The 23610-nt window shown below is 44.6% G+C and overlaps 1 protein-coding gene across 9 annotated transcripts in view; it reads left to right on the top strand.

Annotated features, from left to right (window-relative positions):
* The first annotated feature begins 1535 nt into the window (after nt 1-1535).
* CACNA1B (calcium voltage-gated channel subunit alpha1 B) overlaps nt 1536-23610 on the top strand; it is a 324011-nt gene continuing 301936 nt past the window's right edge. For 8 of the 9 annotated variants that reach the window (XM_068914607.1, XM_068914604.1, XM_068914605.1 and 5 more), the window contains exons 1-3: nt 1537-2125; nt 4457-4562; nt 11389-11528. In XM_068914607.1, the coding sequence (XP_068770708.1) occupies nt 1866-2125; nt 4457-4562; nt 11389-11528 (506 nt within the window). In that variant the 5' untranslated portion in view covers nt 1537-1865. Of the gene's footprint in view, nt 2126-4456; nt 4563-11388; nt 11529-23610 lie in introns of all 9 variants that reach the window. The other variant, XM_068914608.1, reaches the window with a different exon arrangement.

Here is a 23610-nt window from a genome sequence, read left to right as displayed (position 1 = left end):
TCTGCTCCCCGTGACTTGCAGAAATCAGGCAGACGTGTCTGTGTCAGGGTAGTGGCTGTTGCTGTGTTCCTGACGGTCAAGGCACGATATGATGCACCTTCCTCCCTTGCTGCTTCTGTCTACAACTCCTTGAGTTAATGTAGCTACAGGCTGACCTCGGTATCTTCTGGCTGTGCTGCAGTACGAGAAGGCCCTTCAGATGCCAAAGCCCTATGGAAAAATCTGGTTGCTTCTGGAGAGTCACCCTTTCAGATGTTGCCAGCCCTTATTTGTGAAAACCCTCTCGTTGTCTCCTGGAGCCAGCAGATGTTATTGCTGCAGACTTGCCTAGTTGGTGGGTTGGTTTTGAACTGAGACAGCTTGGATGACTAAGGCAAGCCCACTTCAGCAGTGGAGTCCAGGGTTTTCTTACTGTGAGAGAAGTGAAAATGTCCCCCGTTGACAGCCCTGACTTCTCTGGAGGGTCTGTGCTAAAAGCTAATAGTTTTTATCTCAGGCTTAGCCTACATGTAAAAGAAGGGTATCTCGCCAGCTACCGCACAGAGTGGCATTTGATGTGAGATGCTCCAGGAACAAGGAAGAGTTAGCTTTATGACTTGTGGTGGATGGGAGCAACAGAAGGTGTTGGAATGAACAGGATTAAAGGATTTCATCTGCAAATACAGGATTAAAGGTATCTGGTGCTCTGCAGGAGTCATGCAAACCAACGGGAAGCAAAGGTGTCCAGCAGGGTGCAATTCTCCCTTTTGAACAAGCCTCACCTGTGTGTGCAGCAGCGCTGGTACGGGGCTTGCACCCCACCTCTGCTCAGATCTGTCCCTGCCACTGCAGTGGCCCGAGGTGCCAAGCAGCCCCACAGGGCTGGGTTGGGGGCGGGGGCTGCAGTAAGCACCCGCGCTGCCTCCGCGTGCCCCCATTGCCCTGGCAATCCCATTGCCCCCTGCACCCTCATTTTCCCTGCAGCTCCACGGCCCCCGCATCCCCCTTGCCCCCAGCCATCCCTGGGGCTCCCGAAGGCGCAGGAGCCCCCCGTGGCCCAGCGGTGTCCGTGCTCTCACGCCCCCCACCCTCTTCGCCCTCTCGGGGGGGGGGGGGGGAGGACAGCCAGCTGTGCAGCAGCTGGACAGCGCACATCTGGACGGCGGTGCGCAGGCGCCGGGGCCGCCTTGCCTTCTCCCTCCCCTCCCCTCATAGACGGCGCCCACCCGCGGAGCCGTGCGCCCGCGGAGGGGAGGGGGCGTCGGTCCCTCCTTCCCCGGGGGGTGGGGGCTCCGGCCTCGCCGTATTTATCGGGGTGGGCGGCGGCGGCCGGACCGGGCTCGCTCGCTCGCTCGCTGCCTCCCCGCCTCCCGGTGCCGGTGACTGGAGCGGGCGGAGCCGCGGCGGCCGATTGGCTCCGGGCATCACATGCGGCGGGGCCGGGCCGGAGCCGGGCCGGGTTGGGCCGGGCTGGGCTGGGCACGGCGAGCGCTCCCGCGGCGGGCACGGCAGCGGCGCAGCCCCTTCCCAGCGCGGCGCCCCGCCAGCCACCGGGCAAGGGGCAGCGCTCGCCCGGCCTTCCCGCCGCCGCCCCGGCCATGCGGTCGGGCCGGAGAGACGGCACCTGTGCGGGGAGGTGAGCGGAGCCCCGGCGCCTTCCTCCTGCCCCCGGGCAGCCGCCGCGGCGGAGGAAGAAGAGAGGAGCAAGGGAGGGAAGGAGTTTTTTTTTTTTTTTTTTTAAATTTACCTATATATTTTTGGGTGCGATCAATCCCAAGCCCATAACTGAAGCCCCCGGAGGGAGAAGTGCTGCGCGCTGTGATGCGTCTTCCTCTCACCTCGGCTGCCAGTTTGGATTGTAGCGCCCGGCTCCGTGCTCTGAGAGAATGGCTCGGTTCGGGGATGATCTGCCAACACGCTATGGAGGTGGAGGGCCGGCCGGGGCTGGAAGAGGGAGCAGCCGGCAAGGTGGCCCCCAAGCCGGCCAAAGGATGTATAAGCAATCGATGGCTCAGAGGGCCAGGACTATGGCTCTCTACAACCCCATCCCTGTCAAACAGAACTGCTTCACAGTCAACAGATCCCTCTTCATCTTCAGTGAAGATAATGTTATACGGAAATACGCCAAGAGAATAACAGAATGGCCATATCCTTTTGGGGAGGGTGTGTGGGCATGGTGGGAAAGGTGGGGAGGGGGAAGACTGGGGGAAAGAGACCCCTCTAGCCATCTATGGATGGGTATATCTCACTAATATAGATGTGCCTGTGTGAGCTAGTATGTGTAATGGGTGTACGACGTGGATCTGTGTGTCCAACATAATGTATGGCTGTGTAGCTGGATATCATAGAAAATTGCTTCTGTAAGAATGGCAGAGTGTGCCTCTGAATATTGCAGAGGTGTGTGTGTGTGAAATGCAAGCATTTCAGTGTGTGTTTAGGTGTGAAATACACAGTTCCATAGATTTGCATTTCTTACAATTTAAGCCAAATGCAAAGGGGTCTATGATATTCCTGCTGATGAATCTTGATTCTTATTTCCATCGTACAGACTTTCAACTCTTCTTTCTCACTCTGTCTGAATAGAAAAGAGAACACGAGATAAAAATGGTGACACCTTAGCATTAAAGCTGCATTGATAGTAGGGACATTTATAACCAAGGCACCTTCTGAAATCCCCTTAATACAATCATTGCAGCTAGCGTTTTTCACAGTACATCACCTCCTGAATCTGTCTGAATCAACACAAATTTAGTCACTTGGAATTAGGTGCCTACCTAAGCTTAAGCTGTACCTTAAAAAAAAAAAAGGCAAAGATTTGTGGCAGAGGGAGGCAGTAACTGGAGAGAAAGCTCATCTGTTGTACTGTGAAAGGGGCAGATGCTTTCTGTCTCAGAACAAGCTCCCAGGCCAAGTGATCCACAGAGATCTTCCTCAGAGGAGAGCTCTGCTTATGATGCACGCGGTGGGATTGTAAGTCCTGAGAAGAGAAAACCAGGCTCTTCTAAGATTATTTGAGGTTACCGGGGAGTAGCTATAGTGTGTGTGTGTGTGTGTGTATGTGTGTGCGCGCAAGCGTGTGTATGCGTGTGTACAGGAGCGCATTACACTGGGCATCTCAAGGGAGCTGATTGTTTTCTTTTCATTTGATAACACACACCTATTAATCCTCAGCTAACAGCAGCAAGGCCTCCTCCCAGCCTCCTAGCAACACTTTCAATTGTCATGGAGGCCAGCTCCCCTTCAGGCTTCCCTAGCTTTCACTTACAGAGGGTCTGAAAGGCAAAAAATACACCAGCAGAGTGAATGCATTTCCCCCTCCCCCCCCCCAAAAAAAAGCATACATGTATTGATTTCTCTGTTTCTATTATAAAAAGCACAGAGATTGCTGCACTTCTACATCCATTTCTTCTTCCCTGCAGTCAAGTCTGAATAAACAAGCTTCAAAGCCCCAGTGGCAGTTAGAACACTGTATTTTCTGCAAGGCTAGATGCAGTCTCTATCCCCCTCTCATCTCTCTGGTTACTCGTCTGCATCTTTATCGCCAAGTGCGGGGAGGGGGGAAACCACAACGCTATGGAGTCAGCCGGTTTAGCAGAGCCACCAAATGTTCCCCAGACCGGATCTGCTGGGCGAAGTCCCAGCAGAGGCCAGGGGGGATTGGAGCCAGCTGTACTCCCCAGGCGCGTGGGGGAGGATGGAGCGGGCTGATGGGGAGGAGCCGGCCCGCCGTGCCCGGCCCGCCGGAGCTGTCCGCGGTGCTGAGAGGAGCTGTCCGCGGTGCTGAGCGGAGCTGTCCGCGGTGCTGAGCGGAGCTGTCCGCGGCGCTGGGGTTCTGCCGCCACCCACTGCACGGCTCCACCCTGGGAGCGCAGGGGCTCGCCAAAGCTCAGGGCTAGAGACGAGGCGAGAGGCAAAGGGGTACCTAGCGTCAGGTTTGCCTTCTCTCCTACGAAGTCTCTTCCCTTAATACATCCCCACAGGGCACCGACAATTTGTTCTCACTGGGAGCATACATTGCAATCCACAGCAATTCATCTTTTGGACTTGTGTAGACACTCTAGATCTAAGTTTTCTCACCCATCACTTATTTACACTTTGTGCTCAAGTTAAATGACAGCGAATTTCTGAACATTAATTCAGCAGATGATGACCAGTTGTATAATCTGTTTCTGGGTACTTTAGCTTATCAATTTCATTTAAAAAAATGAATAATAAAAATAGCTTTTGGACCTTGGTTCACTCTTGAGCAGCTCAGATTCTTTTTAAGTCACTAACTTTCACAAAGAAATAGCTGTTTTCCTACTCTTCTTCCAAAGACATCCCTAGAAAGAACTGAGGAAAACAGGGAAATCAAATGTCTCCATGAGAGATGAAAGACCTTTGGATGCTTAACTAGTGTAACTGTTTAGGTAGAACTGGAATTTGAATGAAGTTATCCTTGCGTTGTCTAGTTTCTTCTTTAACTTCTGGTCTCCACTCCATTTGAATACATGATTTTAGCTACAATCATAGCCAATTGTATTGTGCTGGCTCTGGAACAACATTTGCCGGATGGAGACAAGACACCTATGTCAGAAAGACTGGTGAGTTGTATTTGTTTACTTACATTTTTTGGTTTTGTTCTGATACAAAAAGCAGTCAATCATCCAGTGCTGTAGGTGCTTGTATCAATGTTAAAAATCCATATGTAAAGAGGCATTGAACTAACAATCAGAAAAATAAGCCCGTGACAAAAAGTATAACTACATCCTCATGATCCCATCACCACAAGAATGCTTTATCACTCTAGCCAGTCCTGCCCAATGGCAGGAGAAGAGATAGACTTTAAAGTATGATCATAAGAGCAGCAAACTTAGGTTGTCTATAGACCAAGATAGGAAGGGACTGCCAAATGCTCATTTTTTTCTATAGAATCAAATGAACTTCTGTAATATTTTCCCAGGAAGTGGTAGAACAGAGCCACCTTTTCAGTTCATATACCTTTCAGCTATCTTTCCGCTATGGCTATATCTCAAGGACCTACAATGCAAACTTTGGGTTTAGATGATACCACTTTCCTGCCAAATAAGAAAGAAATCAGCTTACAGAGGAAAATAATTTACCAGCAGGCTTCATAGTAATGAGCCAAATTACCGTATTTCAAAAGGACATATCAGAATAGCTTCAAAATCATTCTTCCATTTATCATCACTGTAAGAAAAATGGTAATATTTGATTTAATTTTTCTCTTGCTGTTAATGATTTGGAACATCTTCCATGCCTACACGCATTAGTCCTGGTGTATGTTCAATGGATGAATAATATGAATCTGTATGTATTTTACATGTAGATGTTAAATTATGCAAACAAAGATAATATTAGGCTTGCTGCCAAAAGTTAGAGCCTCTGAATGCTGGTTGCTACAGTTTCCAAGGCTGGTCCATGGCAGTGGGCAAGGCTCAGAATATCATTATTCACAAATAGGAATAAGAGTATAAGTGATACACCTAGAAAGGTATTCGGGGTCAGCTAGTTGATACTGCCTGTTTGGAAATGTATTTGCTCATGCTTGCTGTCACCTTACATTGTAGCTGACTCCTCCCTTTCTGTATGAATTATTTCTATGTAAGAAAAGATGAGGAAAAAATTATTAGCTTGTATGTAAGGTTGATTTTTTTTGCCATTAGAGGACAATATATCTTTGTATGTTTTGGGATTGACTAGTAGGGCAAGTCTGGGTTTGTGTGAAAAACATAGCTTTAGACCCCAGGTAACAATCAAACTGGAGAAATGCTAGGGTTCCCTCCATGGTCATAAACATATCGACTAGTGAAGGATTGAAGTAGTTTTATAGTATGTTCTGTCTTGGTAATTCTTTTGTGATATTATTTTTAACCAGTAGTGAGTTTGGTTAGCCCATTGTTTCTATGTTCCTCTCTTTCTGTAGATTTATAAGGGGAATCAAGGGTCTATTCACTGGCTCTTTTCCCCATTGCATTAATTCCTTTTTCGGTGCCCAGTAGTGCACACACACCTTCAGTTCCTGCCCAAGTCATTGCAGAGAGGGGGCATTGACTTTACCACTGAATAGTGGAAGATAGTTGAATTAGTTAAACGCACAGAATCCACACTGTGGGCTTGATGATGGAGGAGGAATTAACCCCTGATTTGTGCTTCACAAGCCACTGTGCAGCATTGCCTTTGATCTAGGTATTTTTGAGGCCATTTTAACTACAGCACGTTTGTTATTCTCGAGCCTAAAGGGGCTTACAGTAGAATAACCCTGCGAGTCTTTACAAGTCATGAAATATTTTCTACTATTTTCATATGCTGTAAAAACTAATCATTGCAAATATGAAAAGTTACCTTTTGGTTTTCAAAGTGAACACTCTTCAGAGTTCTCCTGTCTCTTCCACAAACTGTAATTTTTTTTATTGAAAAATGTTATGAATCTCTGTTAAACCACAGAGTCAGGGGGAAATTCCTCTACATTTATGGATTTACTGAGCCAAATTATAAGTCCATGCAGAACAGTAGGTGCTTTATTGCTGTTTTTGGCAGGAGCAGAATATGCCTTTTTCTTGGTTAATGCTTTATAGATATAACCTCCTTCTTCTGGGTTCATTAAAATGTCCAAGTTAGAGTGAGGGCTCATCACTGAAGAGTTAATGAGCTCTTAAGGACACAAAATGCACATCATCAACCTTTAGGATTAGGAGATCTAGGCAGAGGTGTTGAAGGAAAACCAAAGTTGCCCGGGTACTCTGTGCCTCAGGGACAAAGACCAAAACACGGATTGTCTGTTTGTTAAAGCTGAGCAAAAGCTAAAGAAGGAGTCCGTATAAACATGTTCATGCTTTTTACTTCTAGCTATCCTCCTAGAGACCCTAGATATGAACCTGCAGTGCAATCTCACTTGGCTGTTTTGTATGCTCATGTGACCTGTCAAGTAGGGTTAAGCACATGGGTACATGGGACAAGCTAGAGATGTCTGAATACATGCACTATTTCAAGCTGTAGAATGGCTTAGTTATGAGTAGCATTTCTCAGTCCATTTCCCCCAATTCCTGTGTGTAGCTTGCAGCACAGAAAAGCTGCTGGTAGCTGCCTGGTTCTGGGACTCGATTAAGCTGTAGCTCTTTTCTCTAGAGCTTCTCCAGAACTCTGGGCATACAAACTTACTGTTCTGCCAGATTGAGAGGGGAGAGATAAGCCTGTGAATAAAATCCAGGGAAATGATATCCAGTGGCAGGAAATTATGCTGTTCAAAGCCTGATCATTCAGACAGAAATGTACTGTCCCAGTGAGTCTCTCAATGGAAAAGGTTATTTGGCTTTGGAATGGAAAATATGGTCAAGACCAAAGCCTTGAAAAGACGTAACTCTGGGGGTCAAAGCATTTACCTGCAAATGGGAATCTTGGCTGAAAGTCCTTGCTCTTCAGAAAGAGAATTAAGCTCACTCTCCCACTAGCCGGAGAATGACCTACCCTCTAGGCTCCTGCCTGCTCTGAGCTGAGGGGGTCTGTCATGCTTTGCCTGCTGGAACCACTCACTTCACATCACTAATTATTCACTGGCGCGGGGATGCTACAAACTCACTACTCTCTATCTCATTGGCTAAGGCACTCAGCTGGGTTATAGAGCCAGTCTCACCCTGTCCCAATAAATATTGCATTGTTTATACACGATGGAATGATGCCAACTGAAAAGATGCTGAGAGTGTGGCCCTGAATAGCCCAGAGCCTGCTACAGTGAGCAGCAGGTGTGGGAGGGTGAGCTTCACATGAGTTCTGAATGGTCTCACAGGTGGTTGCATTGGTCAGTGTGCTCTCGTCTGTCCAGGCTGAGGCCCACCTGTGCTTTCCCTGTCTCCCTCCTCCTTTATATTTTCCATGCGAAGCTTCAGTAGATCTTGTATTTGTCCCAGTCTGACGGAGATGATAACAGAAATATTTTCAGGACAGGAATTCTATTTCCTGTCCCCCTCTTGGACACACTGTTTGAAGACACCAAAGGTTGCTCTAGGAGGATTGCCTGTATGTCATTGCAAAGCTCCAAGTGCTTAGTTCCCCTGGATGGTTTTGATGTGAAAGCAGAACACAGCTGGTTTCTCATTTATTCAGTATGACAGCTCTTTCATTTGGCTGATGGATTTAATTCTTTATCCCAATCACAGGCTCTTCTTGCAGTTGTATGTGAGCTGTTCATATTAACCTTGGTTTGAACAAAGCCTTATACACCCAAACCTATCAAGACCGTCACATCCAAAGGCCAAGAAAAGACACTAGGACACAGACTAGGAATAGTAATGGCTTTCCAGACTCAGAAGTTGTTTCTGATTCGAAACATATTGATCAAGTGCGTGCTTGGCCCAATATCAAGCTTTCTTGCCTCCATAGCAAACAACCTGCCTGCATAGTTTTGGCTGCTGCCCAAATTCTCCACCTTCCTTCTAAGCATGCACACCAACATTTGTTATTGCCTGCTTTTCCCCCTCTTGAACCCAAGCAGGGATAAACCTCTCTGTCCAACGGGGGCTTCAGGATGCTCTGGATGCCCCCTCCCCCATGGCTGGCAGCAGGATTCCTGGACTGTCAGCAGAGCTATGTCAGTGTTGCTTTGGGCGCACCGCTCACATCCTTGCCCTCCAGCTCCTTCCCTCACCAGCACATATGCAAGTCCTTTCTTCAGTAGAAGCCACCACTACCTGAAGGGGCATTAGTTTTATTTCTCATCAATTTTAATTTCCATCCTTGTTATTGCCCTTATCCTTAGGCTAAACTAGTATAAATTAAGACAGGCTTTAGAAAGGAGACACTTTCCATCCCCTCCTGCCTTCCTAGCTACTCACTCCCAACCCTGTTGATGCTATGTTTTCTTTTTAATAAATACCCAAGCCTATTTGTAACCCTTCCTGCATCCCTAGAAGCTGAAAAGAACTTCTCTGACCCACTCACTAAGATCTCAGTGTAATCCTAGCTTTGGGAAGAGCATATTCTATAAAACCCTTGAGTACCTGAACCCTGGTTCTTTAAAGCTGGGAGCAGTAATCACAAGGCACCTGACCTAGATTGTGCAAATGAGTGGAAGCAGAGCACATATAAGGCTCTCAGGAAAGTGGGAAGCAATGAGGGAGAGTGTATGTGGGTAAGTGTGGTTTTTTTTTTTGGTGTGAGAAGAGCTCTTCTAAGAGGTACGTTAGTAGCTGTATGTAAGTGGCGATGGAAGTAGGGGCTAGGAGGTCTTGTTCTGTGAAGATTTTTTGTATGCTTATTGAACTAGAAGGTGTTGTGGGATTCAAGAGCAGGTAGATTAGACTGCTGAGGAACTCCTGTGTGCATAAGGGAAATCAGAGGAGCAGTAAGATGTCTCATTTTCTCTTGAAATCTTGTTTGACTTTTTCTGACCTCTCTCTCCCTTCCCTGAAGGTTTTGGGGTGTTCCTGTTTTCTGTAGTGGATCGGAATCCTGGGATGCCTCTAGCTCTTGCTGGGGAGAAACTGTTGGAAGGAGTTGTAGGATTTCTACTGTGTAAAGAGTCTGAGGGCCTTTCCTTATTTGTTTCTAGGTGAATAGAAAGCCCTGGGATGGGTGGTTGGAGTTTTTCTGTCTGTCACTGATAGCTTTTGAATCCTCTGAACAGTGTCAGTGAGGGTCTGGAGGGACAGAGAGCTTGGAGGTGCTGCAGTCTGCAGAAATGGCTCTGGCTCCTTGGCTAGAGGAGCCAAGCTATGTTTATTTTTCCCCTTCAGCCAAAGGGCTACAGTGTGAGCTCAACAAGTATTAGCTCTGTTTTCCTGTTTAGCCACTGTGTGTGTGTGCATACATATAACTGGCAGCTGTAGAGTTTGCTTCCTTGGCTATTAGGGGAATGGGGGGAGGGGTTGGGGGGGTTGTGAAGCTGAGAAAGGTGGAGGTGACTAGAGATGAGGTAGGGTGGAAGTTGAAGGATATAGGACCACTGGGCTCACTGTGCTGTATGTATGGATATGGTGTGCTGCTTTGTAGGAAACAAACTCGTTAATTCTACTGCCGGAAAAAGTTTGTCCAGATGTAGTCATTTCCAACGGTTCAGTGGTATCTTCAGCGGTTAGTGCTTTCTGGCTGACTTGTTGAATTGGGTATGGGTCAATGTGCTTGCTAAGTGCATGATCCTCTTTGGGAGGGGTAAGCTGTTGTATTCCTGTCATGCGTGTGAAAACCTGGCCTTCTGTAGCAAATACCAGGCGTAAAGTGTGGGTCTGCGTGCCTGTGCTGGCTCAGATAGTTGAGCAACAGTTGCCATACTTGTGAAATAAATGCTTGTGTCAAAACTGCTCCTTTCTGTGTTCTATGGCTGTGAGACCCTTCATCTCTCTTAGCGTAAGAGAGCTAAAAATCACCTTTTGTCACTAGCAGAATTGTACAATGTAGAATGTAAACAATTATGCACCAAACAGATTCAACTCTTTGGTTAGAAATGCCAGAGCCACTGGGACAATAATCTCGAATCTCCTAACTTGAGAATTTGCTTCCCTTTGGGTTGGGCTGCCTTAATTCCATTGACCTCAGTTGAAATCATGGATCTAAGGCATGTTTGGAAACTGGAAATAGGTGCCAAAGCTAATTAAGGTGCTCTTGAAATTGCAACTTACTATTTTCCCCTCTTACTTTGTTCCCATTTCTTGCCCTCATCTTTCTTCCAACAATGAATGCTTCCATTTGGCATTGAATTTGTTTAGCAAAACTTTAGGCACTAAGCTCAGTCTCCTTTCCAGTGAGCTGAGGGCAGGAAGCAGTGATCCTATAATGTCTGGTACGAGCCCTTGAGGCTGCTCTGTGGGTTTGACACCCAAACCTTACTGCTTCCCTTGTTAAAGGAAGGGGAGGTTTTTCCCCCCAAGTCGGGGTCAGGTATAACAGTGAAACAAAAATGATAACAGCTATGGAAGTTAGGAAGATGGACGAGAAAGAGTGAAGGCAGAACGGATGGAATAAATGATAAATTCTTGCCAATGCTTGCGAGCTTGCTGGGCTGACTGTGATGCTCCGAGATACCTCTTGTTTCTGTTCTCTGAATGAATTCGAAAAAATTTTTTCCATAACAATTTCAGAAATATGTGATCTCAAGTTTAATTTTTTTTTTTTGGGGGGGGGGCAAAATTTCAATCTTGGAATCACCTCTAGAATCTTGTGTAATAGGGGAGAGTGTGGACCGAAACCATCAGAACAAAGGCAAACTATTTCGAATGAAAAGCCAAATTTACATTCAAGAAACCCCTGGACGACTCCTCTGTGCTTAGTTCCGGTAAACTTAAACTGATGGATTTCACCTCTGTCCAGAGAGCTGAAAACAATGTGAAATCTGTGCCTGTAGATGTTTGTATGAGACTTAATGTCAAAGTAGAAGCATAGGTATCTCTCTGACACTGGATTTTTATTCTCTTCTAGGACGACACTGAGCCGTACTTTATTGGAATATTTTGTTTTGAAGCTGGTATAAAAATCATCGCTCTAGGGTTTGTTTTTCACAAAGGCTCTTATCTCCGAAATGGTTGGAACGTGATGGATTTTGTTGTGGTCCTCACAGGGTAAGTGGCTTACTTTTGCCCTAGGTTTAAAGGGGATTGTTGCTTTGCTTTGTATTATTTTTTAACTATGGGCTGGAGCGGGAGTGATTCTAGTGAAATCTAGTACTCTAAAACTACGTGTTTTTGGCTTTATTGTCTTTAAATAATGGCTACTGTGCTGAATGAGTCACTTTCAAAGCATTGTTTGATCCAACTAAAAAGATGTTTTGAGGTTATTTATTTGTATATATGCTGTCATGTATCTTACCCAGATGATCACTGATGTTTCTTGGGGTTTGCAGGTATCAATAGGTACTTGAACCTCGTTTAAAACCAATTATCTTCTGGCATTATAGAATGACTTTTAAAAAATCAACATGGTGACAGATAATAGATTAAATGTGTTCAATTTTTAAGCTGTTGTAACTCTGAAACTGAAGCTTCTACAGGAATGAATTTGATCTATTATAAAATAACCTTTGTAGAATATAATTCAAAGAGGGTACATATCTTATGAAGGATATAGCTGAAAACAGTACTTGATAATATTTCAGCCAGGACACACAATGCCCAAGTTGTTTCTTGGAAGTGCTTATTTTTTATGCCATACATATGTCCAACAATTTCTGTCTCTCTTCCTATTTATGTAATTTGAATCTAGCAATAATGAAAATATAAGCTCATTAAGTAACTCTTGCCATGTATAAATTGCACTTTTAAGCACCAAAGTAAATGTTAGTTTCCGAAGGTCTACCTGAGGTCCTGATCTTACAGACTTCATCTGGGAGAGATTTTTTTCAGGGAGAATTTTTTTCCCCCAGAGCACTTCAGTCTGGCTGTTACTGTTAATGCACACTCATTCCGCAGACTTTCTCTACTGCTGTGACGATGAATACATATTCTTTGGTGTTTGCGATGTAAAGTAGGATGGCGTTAGGAAAATGCCTACGTATATATACAAATATAATCATTAGATGCGTTATCACTGTAATTCTATTTGCATTCAGTGTGCCATGGCCATTGAGAGACCAAAGGGAATTCTTCACATTGAGAAGAAAATGTATGTGCAGGGTCTGATTATCCTGCTGCTGGGGCTGGGTATTTGATCAATAGAAATTTCAGTGGAGCCACAAGGAGAATCTGATTTACATACTTGGAAACATAGAGGATATCAGGATGAGAGGAGAATTAGCACAGATGCTACAATTATTTGTACTGATGGTACGTTCTGATTCTGAGTTTGCACTATGCCCTTTTGTGTTTAAATAAATAGGCCCTGATTCTGGAAAGGACTTAGGCATGCGGTTTAACTTATCCTTCAGCAAGGTGTTCAAGTATATGTTTCAATGCAGCTGAATCCAGCGGTTATGTGTGTTTTAAAGTTAAGCTTGTATGCAAGAGCTTTTCTGAATTGCAGCTGTATTGCTATTTCTTTAGGCATATTTCTGATTTTTTTTGTAAACATAGACCAAGAATCAGAATACATATGTTTTAAGAGATGCCTAACTGACAGACTTTCACATTTTTGCAACAGTGTCAGAAATGCTTCATGTGTGTGCCATGCTTATGGAATCATAAATGTCTGTGTAATGTTATAGGCGTGACACGGACATCTTCCTGGCACCAGTTTTACTGTGAGTGCTGTTTGCAGTGCTGTTTGATCTCTGAGCATAATTGCAGAATATCAGCTTGATTAGACAGCTGTAATAAGGAACCCTGTTGCCATCTGCAAACATGCATATTCTTTTGAAGTACAATTCTGTTAACGTCAAAGCTTCTGGTTTCCAGTGGTGATACTAGCTGGGTTGTATTGAAATTGGCTTGTACATGGGCTTCCCACCAGGCAGGCAACGAGGGGAAGGTGAAGTGTAAACTGAGTGACATTAAGTCCAAGAGTCATCTCCAGTAGGGAAATCCACATCCCTCTAATCCTGCAATTCATAGGCTGAATTTAGCAAAGCTCCTGAGCTCATGCTTAACCTTGAGTGTCTCCCTGAGAACAACAGGGTTACCTGTGTGCTTGCTGAGACGAACACTTTGCTGAATTTGGGGCTGTTCTTGCAAACCGAGTAATGACGTGGAGGGACCTGTGGCAGAGAAATAGCACTGAAAGATCTGCAGCTACACGCAGGGGATGAAATCAGTGTTTTCTCTGTAGCCTGTTGTGTTTTACTTTGAATTTTCTAGTTTATTATGTTCTTAGCTTACTTTGTTGCCATTGCTCTGTGCTAGAAAGCAAGAACTTCTTTTCCTCGGGCTTCCTCCTCTGGCCACAAATCCTTTCATCCACCCATCATCATCTCCAGCTCTGCTAACCTGTTCTCAAGGGGAAGTCTGAGCAAGGCGTTTTACTGGAGGTAGATATCATCCTGGTGTTTCAGTAACAACACTTTAGAGGCAGGTTGCTGAGGAAGAACATTTACTAATAACAAACCTGACTGCTTCTCTAGGGTGGCTGCCCTGCAAGGTGGTGACACAAATGGAACTTTAATTTTCCTTTCTATGGAAGGTGATCTCAGACCTGTGTGTTTCAAAAAAGTCAAGTCAGGTTCTGTGATGCATCAAAATAATAAAAACAAGACAGCACTGAACTTGTACTTAATGCATTCTTATAAATAGGTAGGCTATCATGTTTTGAAATACCATTTTACTACTCAATATCAAAAGCTTTCCTTTGCCATATGTGCGAGATCTCGATTTGAAAATGTTACTTAATGTTTCACAGACGGTGATTAGTTCCCAAGCTCGGCTTCAAATTGGTCTTCAATATTATGGATGGATTTTGATTTTTTTTCAAGTTTTCCACTTAATCAGGAAAGACCAAGAAAATGCATTTCGTGATGACATGTGTGGGCTTGTATACCTGCTAATACTGTAAAGTGTGCATTTTTATTAAGAAAAATGGTGAATGTCAGAAAATAGGATCTCCTGGCAGCTTTTAGCTAGAAACTATAAAGGCAAAGAGCAGCTTTGCTCTCATTAGCTGTCTCCATAGGAAGAGAGCTAGTCAGTGTCTGTGTTTTGGAGGAGGTTGTGGGGGAAGGTTCTGTATGTATTGAGCCTACCCCCTGGGAATGTAAAAGTGATCATGAGGTGACTCTTCCCACCTGCATTTTTGACTCCCCTTTTTTCCTCATCCAAAGCCTGCCTCCTGGTGATATTGAAAAATATACATATAGTTTTCATAAGCCTGCAGTGATAGACATTGTCTCTCAAAATCAGATGCTAGAACTTGTTAATCAGAAAATAAATCAGGGTTCTGTCGCACGCAGCCAGGATCAATATCCTATTGAGCTAAGCTGGAGGCTAATAGATTGTGGCCCAAAATGGCTTAGTTTGTTCCAGAAAGCACCCCCTCAGTTTCTTACCACAGCAATGCCACAGTGTCTTTCTCATTTACTTTCGGGGAAGCCTGCTCATTTGCTCTTAATAAAGGCCTGGGAAAATAATAGATTTCTACTCCCTGGAAGATTTTATTTCCCTCTAATTTTTTTAGTTCTTGTAAACTCCTCCAGTTGTAGATGAGTATTGAGGAAAGCTGTCCTGCTGGCATGTGGTGGTTGCTATTGTGGAAAGACACATTTTATAGCTCCTATTCACTTTACTTTCTCCTTTTTATGGGCTTATGTTTGCTTCAGGGATGATATCACCCATTAGCAACTCTAAATCACACAGAAATGCAACTGTCCAAGTGGTCTGGGATTATATGGTCTTAATGCATTTTTCCCAAGGGAAGAACAAGGGGATTTTTTTATTCTATCTCCATCCTTGCAAGCTGTCTTGGGATGGAAACCTCAGAAAACAACATTGTTCTGGGGATCAAAGTTCTCCCTAAGCCCAAACCTCTTATTTGCATGGTGGCAGATGCAGTTATGACCCTTGATTCAAGGCATCTGAATTTGAACCGGTTACATGCATCACTAGATCCTGTAGAAAGATTTCTTTTTGTATCCCAGGTGTTGGATACAATGGCCCAAACCTGCTGTACTGGGTTAAAACACAAATGTCCTTTCTAGCTGGAACTGGTTTAAGATAGTGACTGCCAAGGGGAAGAGTTGAGAACAAGGCGTGTGTAAAATGATCCTTACCTTCCCACTTACCAAAATTCAGATGTCTAGAGACTTTGAGAAAGATGTCTGGCTTTTAAACTTGGTGATCCATGGCAACTATCTTTCTTGGCTTTTTTTGGCTCTGTTTATACTTTTGGCCCCATCATATCTTGGGCAAAGGGTCCTGTGATTTAATTGCATACCGCAAGAGAAGATCCTGCTTACCCTTCTTTCCCCACTAGCTTCCTGAGACTTCTACTGGTTCCTTCTAGATCTTGCTTAGTGAGACTTAGGGAATAATCATTCCCTTTTCTGCATGCTTGGTTTTAAATTCTCTAGCATTCTCCTGGCAGAGTCCAAGGCCGCCCAACTTCTCTTGATGCAAGAGCTAGGCTGTATGCTGCTGACTGCATTGTTCTTGTTCTAGGTCCTTCCCAGTTCTATCATCCACTTTTGGAGACAGTGGCCGCAATCATGTACAGCGTTTGTCCGGCACTGAGAGATGCTAATGATGTATAAATAAATGCAGCATTTAAGACTCATGCTCTGCCCTTTATGAGCAGAGTTAATATTTGGCTTTAAAGCAGTCTGGAATGAACACTCTAAGAGCCCTGGTAGTGTCTTGAGCCAGTTGGATCAGCTGCCTGGATCCCTGGATGGGACTGGCAAAGACAGTGTGTGCCAGGCCTGGAGTAGCTAAATGATGTGCACAAAATATCTATGCTGTTACTAATGTCTCAGGATGTCAGGAACAAATCACAAAAGCCAGAATTACCTTCACTGAGAAATATGTTCCTAGGTTTATTGGTGATGTTAACATCCTGGAAGGTAACTTCTTTAGCAGCATAATAAGGACCTATTCATCCTTGATGTTAGCTTTGCTAGTTACCGGGATCATCTTAATATGTAGGCAGTTTGAGATGCTATTCCTGGAGCTGTGTATGAGGAGCAGCAGCCGCCTTGGTTGCAGTGATGACTGTCAAAGAGGGAGGTATACGAACTGTCGAGCCTAATCTGCACAGTGGGCTATGGAGTTCTGATCTTTCAGCTCAGGGTGGATGTACCTCCTAGACAGGTGTGGGGTGTGATGTGATGATAAAAGTATTTGAGAAGCGAACATCTGTGAGGGCTGGGATTTTTAAAGCAGTCAGATATACGTGGATGCCAGTAGTATCTAGTACTCCTCCCTCCACAGGGGTTTCTAGGCATTCACAAGCCTTTAGACTAGCATGTCTGATTTACAGGATCCTACATGACTGGGGCTTGTGTACTCCCCAGAAGAGTTCATTTCTCCACTTTCCCCCTGCCCAATAACTATAGAATAAATAATTTGAAAACTCGCACAAAAATACTTGGATGCTCCTCAGCACTGCTTTTCATAGTATGCTCGCTGCTATGTTTCTGAAGCTTTATATTTAGACAAGTAGGGAATAAAGGAACTAGGAGCAGGGGAACACAGATTTCTGTCTGCTTTTCCTGCTTGGAACTTCTGGCACATGTGTGCTAGAAAGCAAAGCTGAGAGGCAAGAAGAACTGGGGAAATGGATACTTTAAGAGGAACAAACTTCATCTGGATAAGCTATCACAAGGAAAACGAGTAAGCCTCTTTGCATGGTTATACGGTATGGAGGGTGATGGACTAAGACTGATTGCTATTAGTGTTGTGCATGAATCTTGCTGAGAGCAAAGCCTCCATAGACTTTAATGGAGCTAATCCCCATTTTCAATTTCTTTTATGCTCCAATGACGGTGGGATATTTGCTGGTACAGGACAGCTAAGGGTACACTCTTAAATTAAATCAGATTAAAAAAATGAGGTAAAGGGAACTTATCTGAATGCAAGTTGTTAACTGGAGTTTGGATCTGGCTGGGGTCTGGGAGCAGTAATGGAGGAAGACTACAAAAAAATTGCCACAGCAAATGAAAGGGAGGCAAGTTTCCTCATCATGGTGAGGACTTTATCAAAGCCAACCAGGACTATTAATCTAGACAAAGGTTTTAATTTCTCATTGCCCTTGAAGAGAAGCTTGTGGCACAGATGTGGTCTCTTATGAGCTGATCAGCTGTACAATGCAAAGACAATGGTGGATATTGTAGGTGTGGAGAGGACCTTAGATGTAGTGATTTGCTACTAAGGTCCAGTCCTACCCTGGCAATCATGTAGTGTGGGCATCTGCTTGGCTGCTTGCTCTTCTCTAGAGGTGAAAAGCATTTTAATTGTAGCTATTGTTATAGTTGTGTATGAATGCTAGGAATCCACAGCAAAAAAAGTAAAGCTCTAAGTGCTCTAATGTTCATTCTCTTAATGCTTTGCAGTTTAAAAAAAAAAACACAAACAAAACCTAAAAAGCCCCCAAGCCCTCTGTGTGATGTTGAGTGCTGCATCATGATTAGATCTGAGGAGGAGCATGAAGGATTTCTTAAGCTCCTGTCTTTCAAATGCTGCTTCTGATGCTGTGTCCCAGTTCCCAAGTGGCCAACTTTTGATGGCAAAGTGCCTGCTCATCTGAGGTGATAAGAACCTGACTGATTGCTGAAATATGAGTGTTTGGAAAATCAGCCTACCCTTAATTGTAAGCTAATCCTGAGTGCCAGCGGTGACAGCCTCATATTCATGTATGCATCATTGTGCCCACCACTGACCAAGGGTTTCGGGTGCTTTGGGACTGTTGCTTTCCTCATGGCTCTCTGCAAGGGTCAGGGAAGCTCCGTGGAGTCAGAAGACTGGTCTTCTGTTGTGTTCTTGCTGAACTGCTACCAAGGTGTGTGAGATGGCCTAGCTGGGATAGGGCCTTAGCGCTTGCTGTTGCCAGCAGCTGGAACCAGGAGAATGAGTTGCTTCAGGTTTCTGCAAATAACCCAAGCTCTAAGGTCAGCTCTTGGCACTTGATGCTCTTTGACATCCAGGATATGCTCTTCACCTAACTTCAGCTATCCTGGATCGGCTCTGTGCTTGAGGGTATGACAGAACTGCTCACAGTTGAGATTAAGTGAAAGGCATCCTTTGTAAGTGAGTTCAGTAATCTGGGGACTGCAGAATGAGCTGGGCAGAGCATATGCTACCTGGATCCCTCGCTGCATGGGAATGTCACTTCCACCCTCTGGAGAAGCCTGGCAGCTTAGGTTGAGAAACAAGTCCTGCTTCCTACTTGTGGCCTGTGTCAAACCTGTACTACAGGCTAGAGAGTTTGAAGAGCTGCCTAATCCTTGCAAAGGTGCATGGCCACCTAGATAGTGCCCTTTAAAAATGAGAAATCTCTTTCCTGTCATGGTCAGCATTAGCTAATGCTATGGCTGGCAATGAATATCAGACTGTGTCCTACCCCACTCCATTGTCCTGCATGCAAGTACCCAGGCAAATGACCTCCCGTTGGTTTTTGATAATAAATGGAAAGACCTTATTTGCTTGGTGATCTTGGGGATGGGATACTGAGGAAGCAGGCTAGGTTTTTCTGCTGAATACTCTCATTCTGTCAGCTCTGGAGAAGTGTCTTGGTTTCAAGAGCTGGCTACAGGTGTGTGTGTATGTGGTTCTCATGATCAGCAATAAGCTTTTAAAAACATCCTTCTGGAGTAAGCGGTTCAGCTCAATCCTGAGTTAAACCCCACATTTTAGCTGGTAATGGATTTAAGTGGTTGGTTCAGTTCAAGTCACTCCATGCTGGACAATGCAAGGTTTAGGCAAGGCAAAAAATCAAAGTAGCTGTGGGAGCAATGCTGTGTTGCACTGGGAATAGAAATAGTACTGACAGGTCTCAGAAGAGGAGAGGGGCTGCTCTCATGTCACTCCACTCCATAAATCTGTGCTTGCAGGCACTGTGGAGCATGCCTTTTATGGATGCTCCAGAGAGAAGCAAAGGTTTACTCTCCCTCCTTCCCTTCATTACGCAGGTGTAAAATTCCCTGTGAGGGTCTGTAAAATAGTAAACCTTGGTGCAAGAATAAGGGTTTGAGCATGTTTTTGGCCCTTGAGGTGCAATAGAGGTAAAGGAAGGAAGGACAGAAATAAGAAGCTTAGACAAAGACTTTCAGCTACAGAATGTCCCAGTGCTGAAGAGCTCTCAGACTAAACTGAATATCTGGAGTGCTTGGAGGTAGTTCTGGTTCAGAGAGAACTCCAAGTTCAAAAGAACTCAAATTGGAGCTCTCAACTCGGTTTCCAGTAGGAAAAAAAGGGAGGGGGGGGGGGAAGAAATGTCAAAAGAAACTGCCTTTTGGTTCAGTTTGCCATCTCAAATGGCCTGAACTGACACCCTTGAATAAAGCTTTGCTTAGGTTTGGGTTTGGAAGCTTAGGAAGAAGGCTGTGAAAATGATTAAAGGGTTGAAGAAACATCCATTTAAGGAGAAATGAGAAGGTTGAGAGTTGAAATTATGAGGAAAGTCTCATAAAGGTGAGACAGCTTATTTAAAAAAAAAAACAAAAAAAGGCATGGGGTGGAAAAGAGGAAATTGTGCATCCCTATCTATTTTGGCAAGATTCAAAAAGAACCAGAAAAGAAATTGAAGTTTTAGAACTTCTTTACTAATGGAAATGTAATTAACTCATGGAAGTTGCTGTGACAAGAATTTGCTTAAGCTGAGATGGTCTGTTTTGGATCTATAGACCTATATATATTCACCAGAGAGGAAATGGGTTTTTTGAAGAAGGTTGATTAGACCCTTTTACTTCCTGATGTTCCCAGAAAGAAGCTAGGTGGAAATTTGAACAGGCTGTTTCATAATTGTCCTTTACGTTATCTTGTAATTTCTTCTGAATCATACTGGAGACATGGTTCTGGAGCAGCAATCCAATCTGTTACAGCATGACCTGTAAAATGCAACTATATATGTCAAGGGCTAAATTTTTGTCCCTTTATACATGGAACAATATCAATAGAAGTAGTGGTATTATAGCACTTAATGTCTCATCTAAAGATCAAATGTCTTTTTGCAAGCTGTGCTAGAGCTTAGAGAAACTTTAATATTCCAGTGCTGTTTTAGGTGTGCCCACAAAGCCTACAGTCCTAAGCTTTGAGAAAAGATTTCTATTTGAAAATTGTCACTCATTTAAAATTTATCTAAGGTGGTTTCTAATAAAGAAGATACCACTTTGATAAAGGTGCTTTGGCTTTATAGAGGAGCATGATCTGGCACCACCAGGCTAGGTGCTGCATAAGAGTTACTGTCCTTTTTTGTGGTGGAGCATTGACTTGATCTTGCTTTGGGAGGAGAGGGTTCTCCTTGGCTGCAGTCTCAGACCATTTTCCTTGATTTGAAAAATGGAAGCAGATTCTGGCAGGTGAAATTACCTTGTCAATGGGTGGCTCTGTCCTGAATGAGACTTCAGTCAGACCCAAAAGCACATCCAGCTGCCTGAAGTCAGGCACCAAATCTCTGACGCTGGATGGGAGTGTTACCAAACCTTGCTCCCAAGACCATGACAAATCTCTGCTGCTGTTCTGGCCTCATGCACGGGGTGAAGGGTGCTAGCCAAAGGCTGTGTAAAGCTGTAGCAAGTAATTTCTGCATTGCAATGAAATGCTATTGGCTGGTGCATTTGGTAATGGTTAACACCTCTCTTGATGGTAATCAGCAGAAGTTCTGGGAAGTGATGCAGTGAAACCCTTGAGTCTTAGCTAGATAAATATAGCTATGCTGACTGCTATGGCTACATGTTTTGCCTCTTCATGGAGGCTATATCAGGGATAAACACAGAAGTCGAGCAAGCTTCCCAAATATATATTAATCCTATTCTCTTCAAAAGGTTGTAACCATGTGCTCCAAATAAAGGATGCTGTATCAGCCTGAAAACATTTAGCTGATAATCTGCACAGGCTTAGGATATAGATTTTATCTCCACTGAGGAGGGTGTGTTGAAGCAAAACACTTTACCTTCCTTGTCTCTTGATGCCACATCCCAGTCTTGTTTACCCGCTTCTTGGGCAGGAGATTTTGGCACTAAGAATTCCTGAAGTCCTGTGGTCAGATGTGTTTTCTAGTCTGGACTGGCTGAGTGAATTCTGAGCTTGTTGCAGTTTAAATACTTTTCATATAATAATGAATAAAATTGGCTATGTACAATGTAAGAGGATTTGGAAATACTGAACTTGGCTACCAGTTGTGGGAAAGATAAAACCACTCCATGATCCACTAAGTCTATTATTAAAAGAACGCTGTATTTTTTTTCTCCCAGGTTACAACATTAAGGCTAATTATAACAGGTATAAAATTATGGTAACCCTGACTTTTACAAGAGGTGAAAAGGACAAAGGAAGCTCAGCATGATCCAATTTCCTTGCTTTAATTGGAAGGCATGAAACAACATGAGACTATAGCAGCAGATAATGCTGTCTGAGACAGATCCAGGATAATGTAGTTTCACTTCTCTAGCAGATAGAGCAATGGAGTGGGTTTTTCGGGTGTCCTGTTTTTTGCCTTTATCATTGGCTGATGAATGATTTTCAGCCACTGATTTTTTTATGTCCATATTTCTCCTCTAAAAATGGAGATAATGATGGTACCCTAATTTGTGATGTGCTAGTGAAAAAGGCAGGTTGACAATGTTGAAAAGAAGTGAGTATAAATCTCTTATGAAGTAAGAGTAAATCTTTAAAATGTTGAAGTCAAAGGAGGAGAATTTATGCTCTTACCATCTATTTTACTTGATTCAATCTTCTAGAAATGCAGATGCTCACTCAGCGAGTGGGAGAATCTTCCATGGAACTCAGTGTTTGTGTATCACAAGTGTGTGTTAAAATGATGGCGAGCCACACGGGGAAGCTGCAAATGTAGGTACCTGTCAGTTCTTAACCTGAGAAAAGACTAGACCTCTGGGGGAGGTGATATTCATCGACTCAATGTCCAGAACTATTGCCATTAATCTGTTATGGAATGAAAACGTGGGCCCGCTGCTGAATGGGGCAGGTGCCCTGGTGACAAAGGATACAGAGAAGGCAGAGTTATTGAATGCTGCCTTTGCTTCAGTCTTCACTGCTAAGGCCAGTCCTGAGGAATTCCAGACCTTGGAGGCAAGAGAGGAAGGCTGGAGAAAGGAAGACTCTCCCTTGGTGGAGGAGGATCAGGTTAGAGATCTTTTGTCCCAACTTGACATCCATAAATCCATGGGCCCTGACGGGATGCACCCACGAGTGCTGAGGGAGCTGGTGGATGTTATTGCTAGGCCACTCTCCATCATCTTGGAAAGGTCCTGGAGATCAGGAGAGGTGCCTGAGGACTGGAAGAAAGCCAATGTCACGCCAGTCTTCCAAAAGGGCAAGGAGGAGGAGCTAGGAAACTCCAGGCCTGTCAGCCTCACCTCCATCCCTGGAAAGGGGATGGAGCAGCTCCTCCTGGAGGTCATCACTAAGCATGTGGAGGACAAGAAGGTGATCAGGAGTAGTCAGCATGGATTCACCAAAGGGAAATCATGCTTGACCAATCTGATAGCCTTCTATGACGGAATGACTGGCTGGGTAGATGAGGGCAGAGCAGTGGATGTTGTCTTTCTGGACTTGAGCAAGGCTTTTGACACTGTCTCCCATGACATCCTCCTAGGTAAGCTCAGGAAGTGTGGGCTAGACGAGTGGACGGTGAGGTGGCTGGAGAACTGGCTGGATGACCGAGCTCAGAGGGTTGTGGTGAATGGCGCAGAGTCAAGTTGGAGGCCTGTGGCTAGTGGTGTCCCCCAGGGGTCAGTCCTGGGTCCAGTCTTGTTCAATATATTCATCAATGACCTGGAGGAAGGGACAGAGTGCACCCTCAGCAAGTTTGCTGATGATACTAAACTGGGGGGAGAGGCTGACACACCAGAAGACTGTGCTGCCGTTCAGAGGGACCTGGACAGGCTGGAGAGCTGGGCGGAGAGGAACCTCATGAAGTTCAACAAGGGCAAGTGCAAGGTCCTGCGCCTGGGCAGGAATAACCCCATGCAGCAGTCCAGGCTGGGGGTTGACCTGCTGGAAAGCAGCTCTGCCGAGAAGGACCTGGGAGTGCTGGTGGACAACAAGTTGAGCACGAGGCAGCAGTGTGCCCTTGTGGCCAAGAAGGCCAATGGTATGCTGGGGTGCATGAGGC

The sequence above is a fragment of the Struthio camelus genome, chromosome 20 (assembly GCF_040807025.1).
Source record: "Struthio camelus isolate bStrCam1 chromosome 20, bStrCam1.hap1, whole genome shotgun sequence".
Taxonomy (NCBI): domain Eukaryota; kingdom Metazoa; phylum Chordata; class Aves; order Struthioniformes; family Struthionidae; genus Struthio; species Struthio camelus.
Note: the sequence above shows the minus strand (reverse complement) of the source record. Positions and strands in the feature narration are given on the sequence as shown.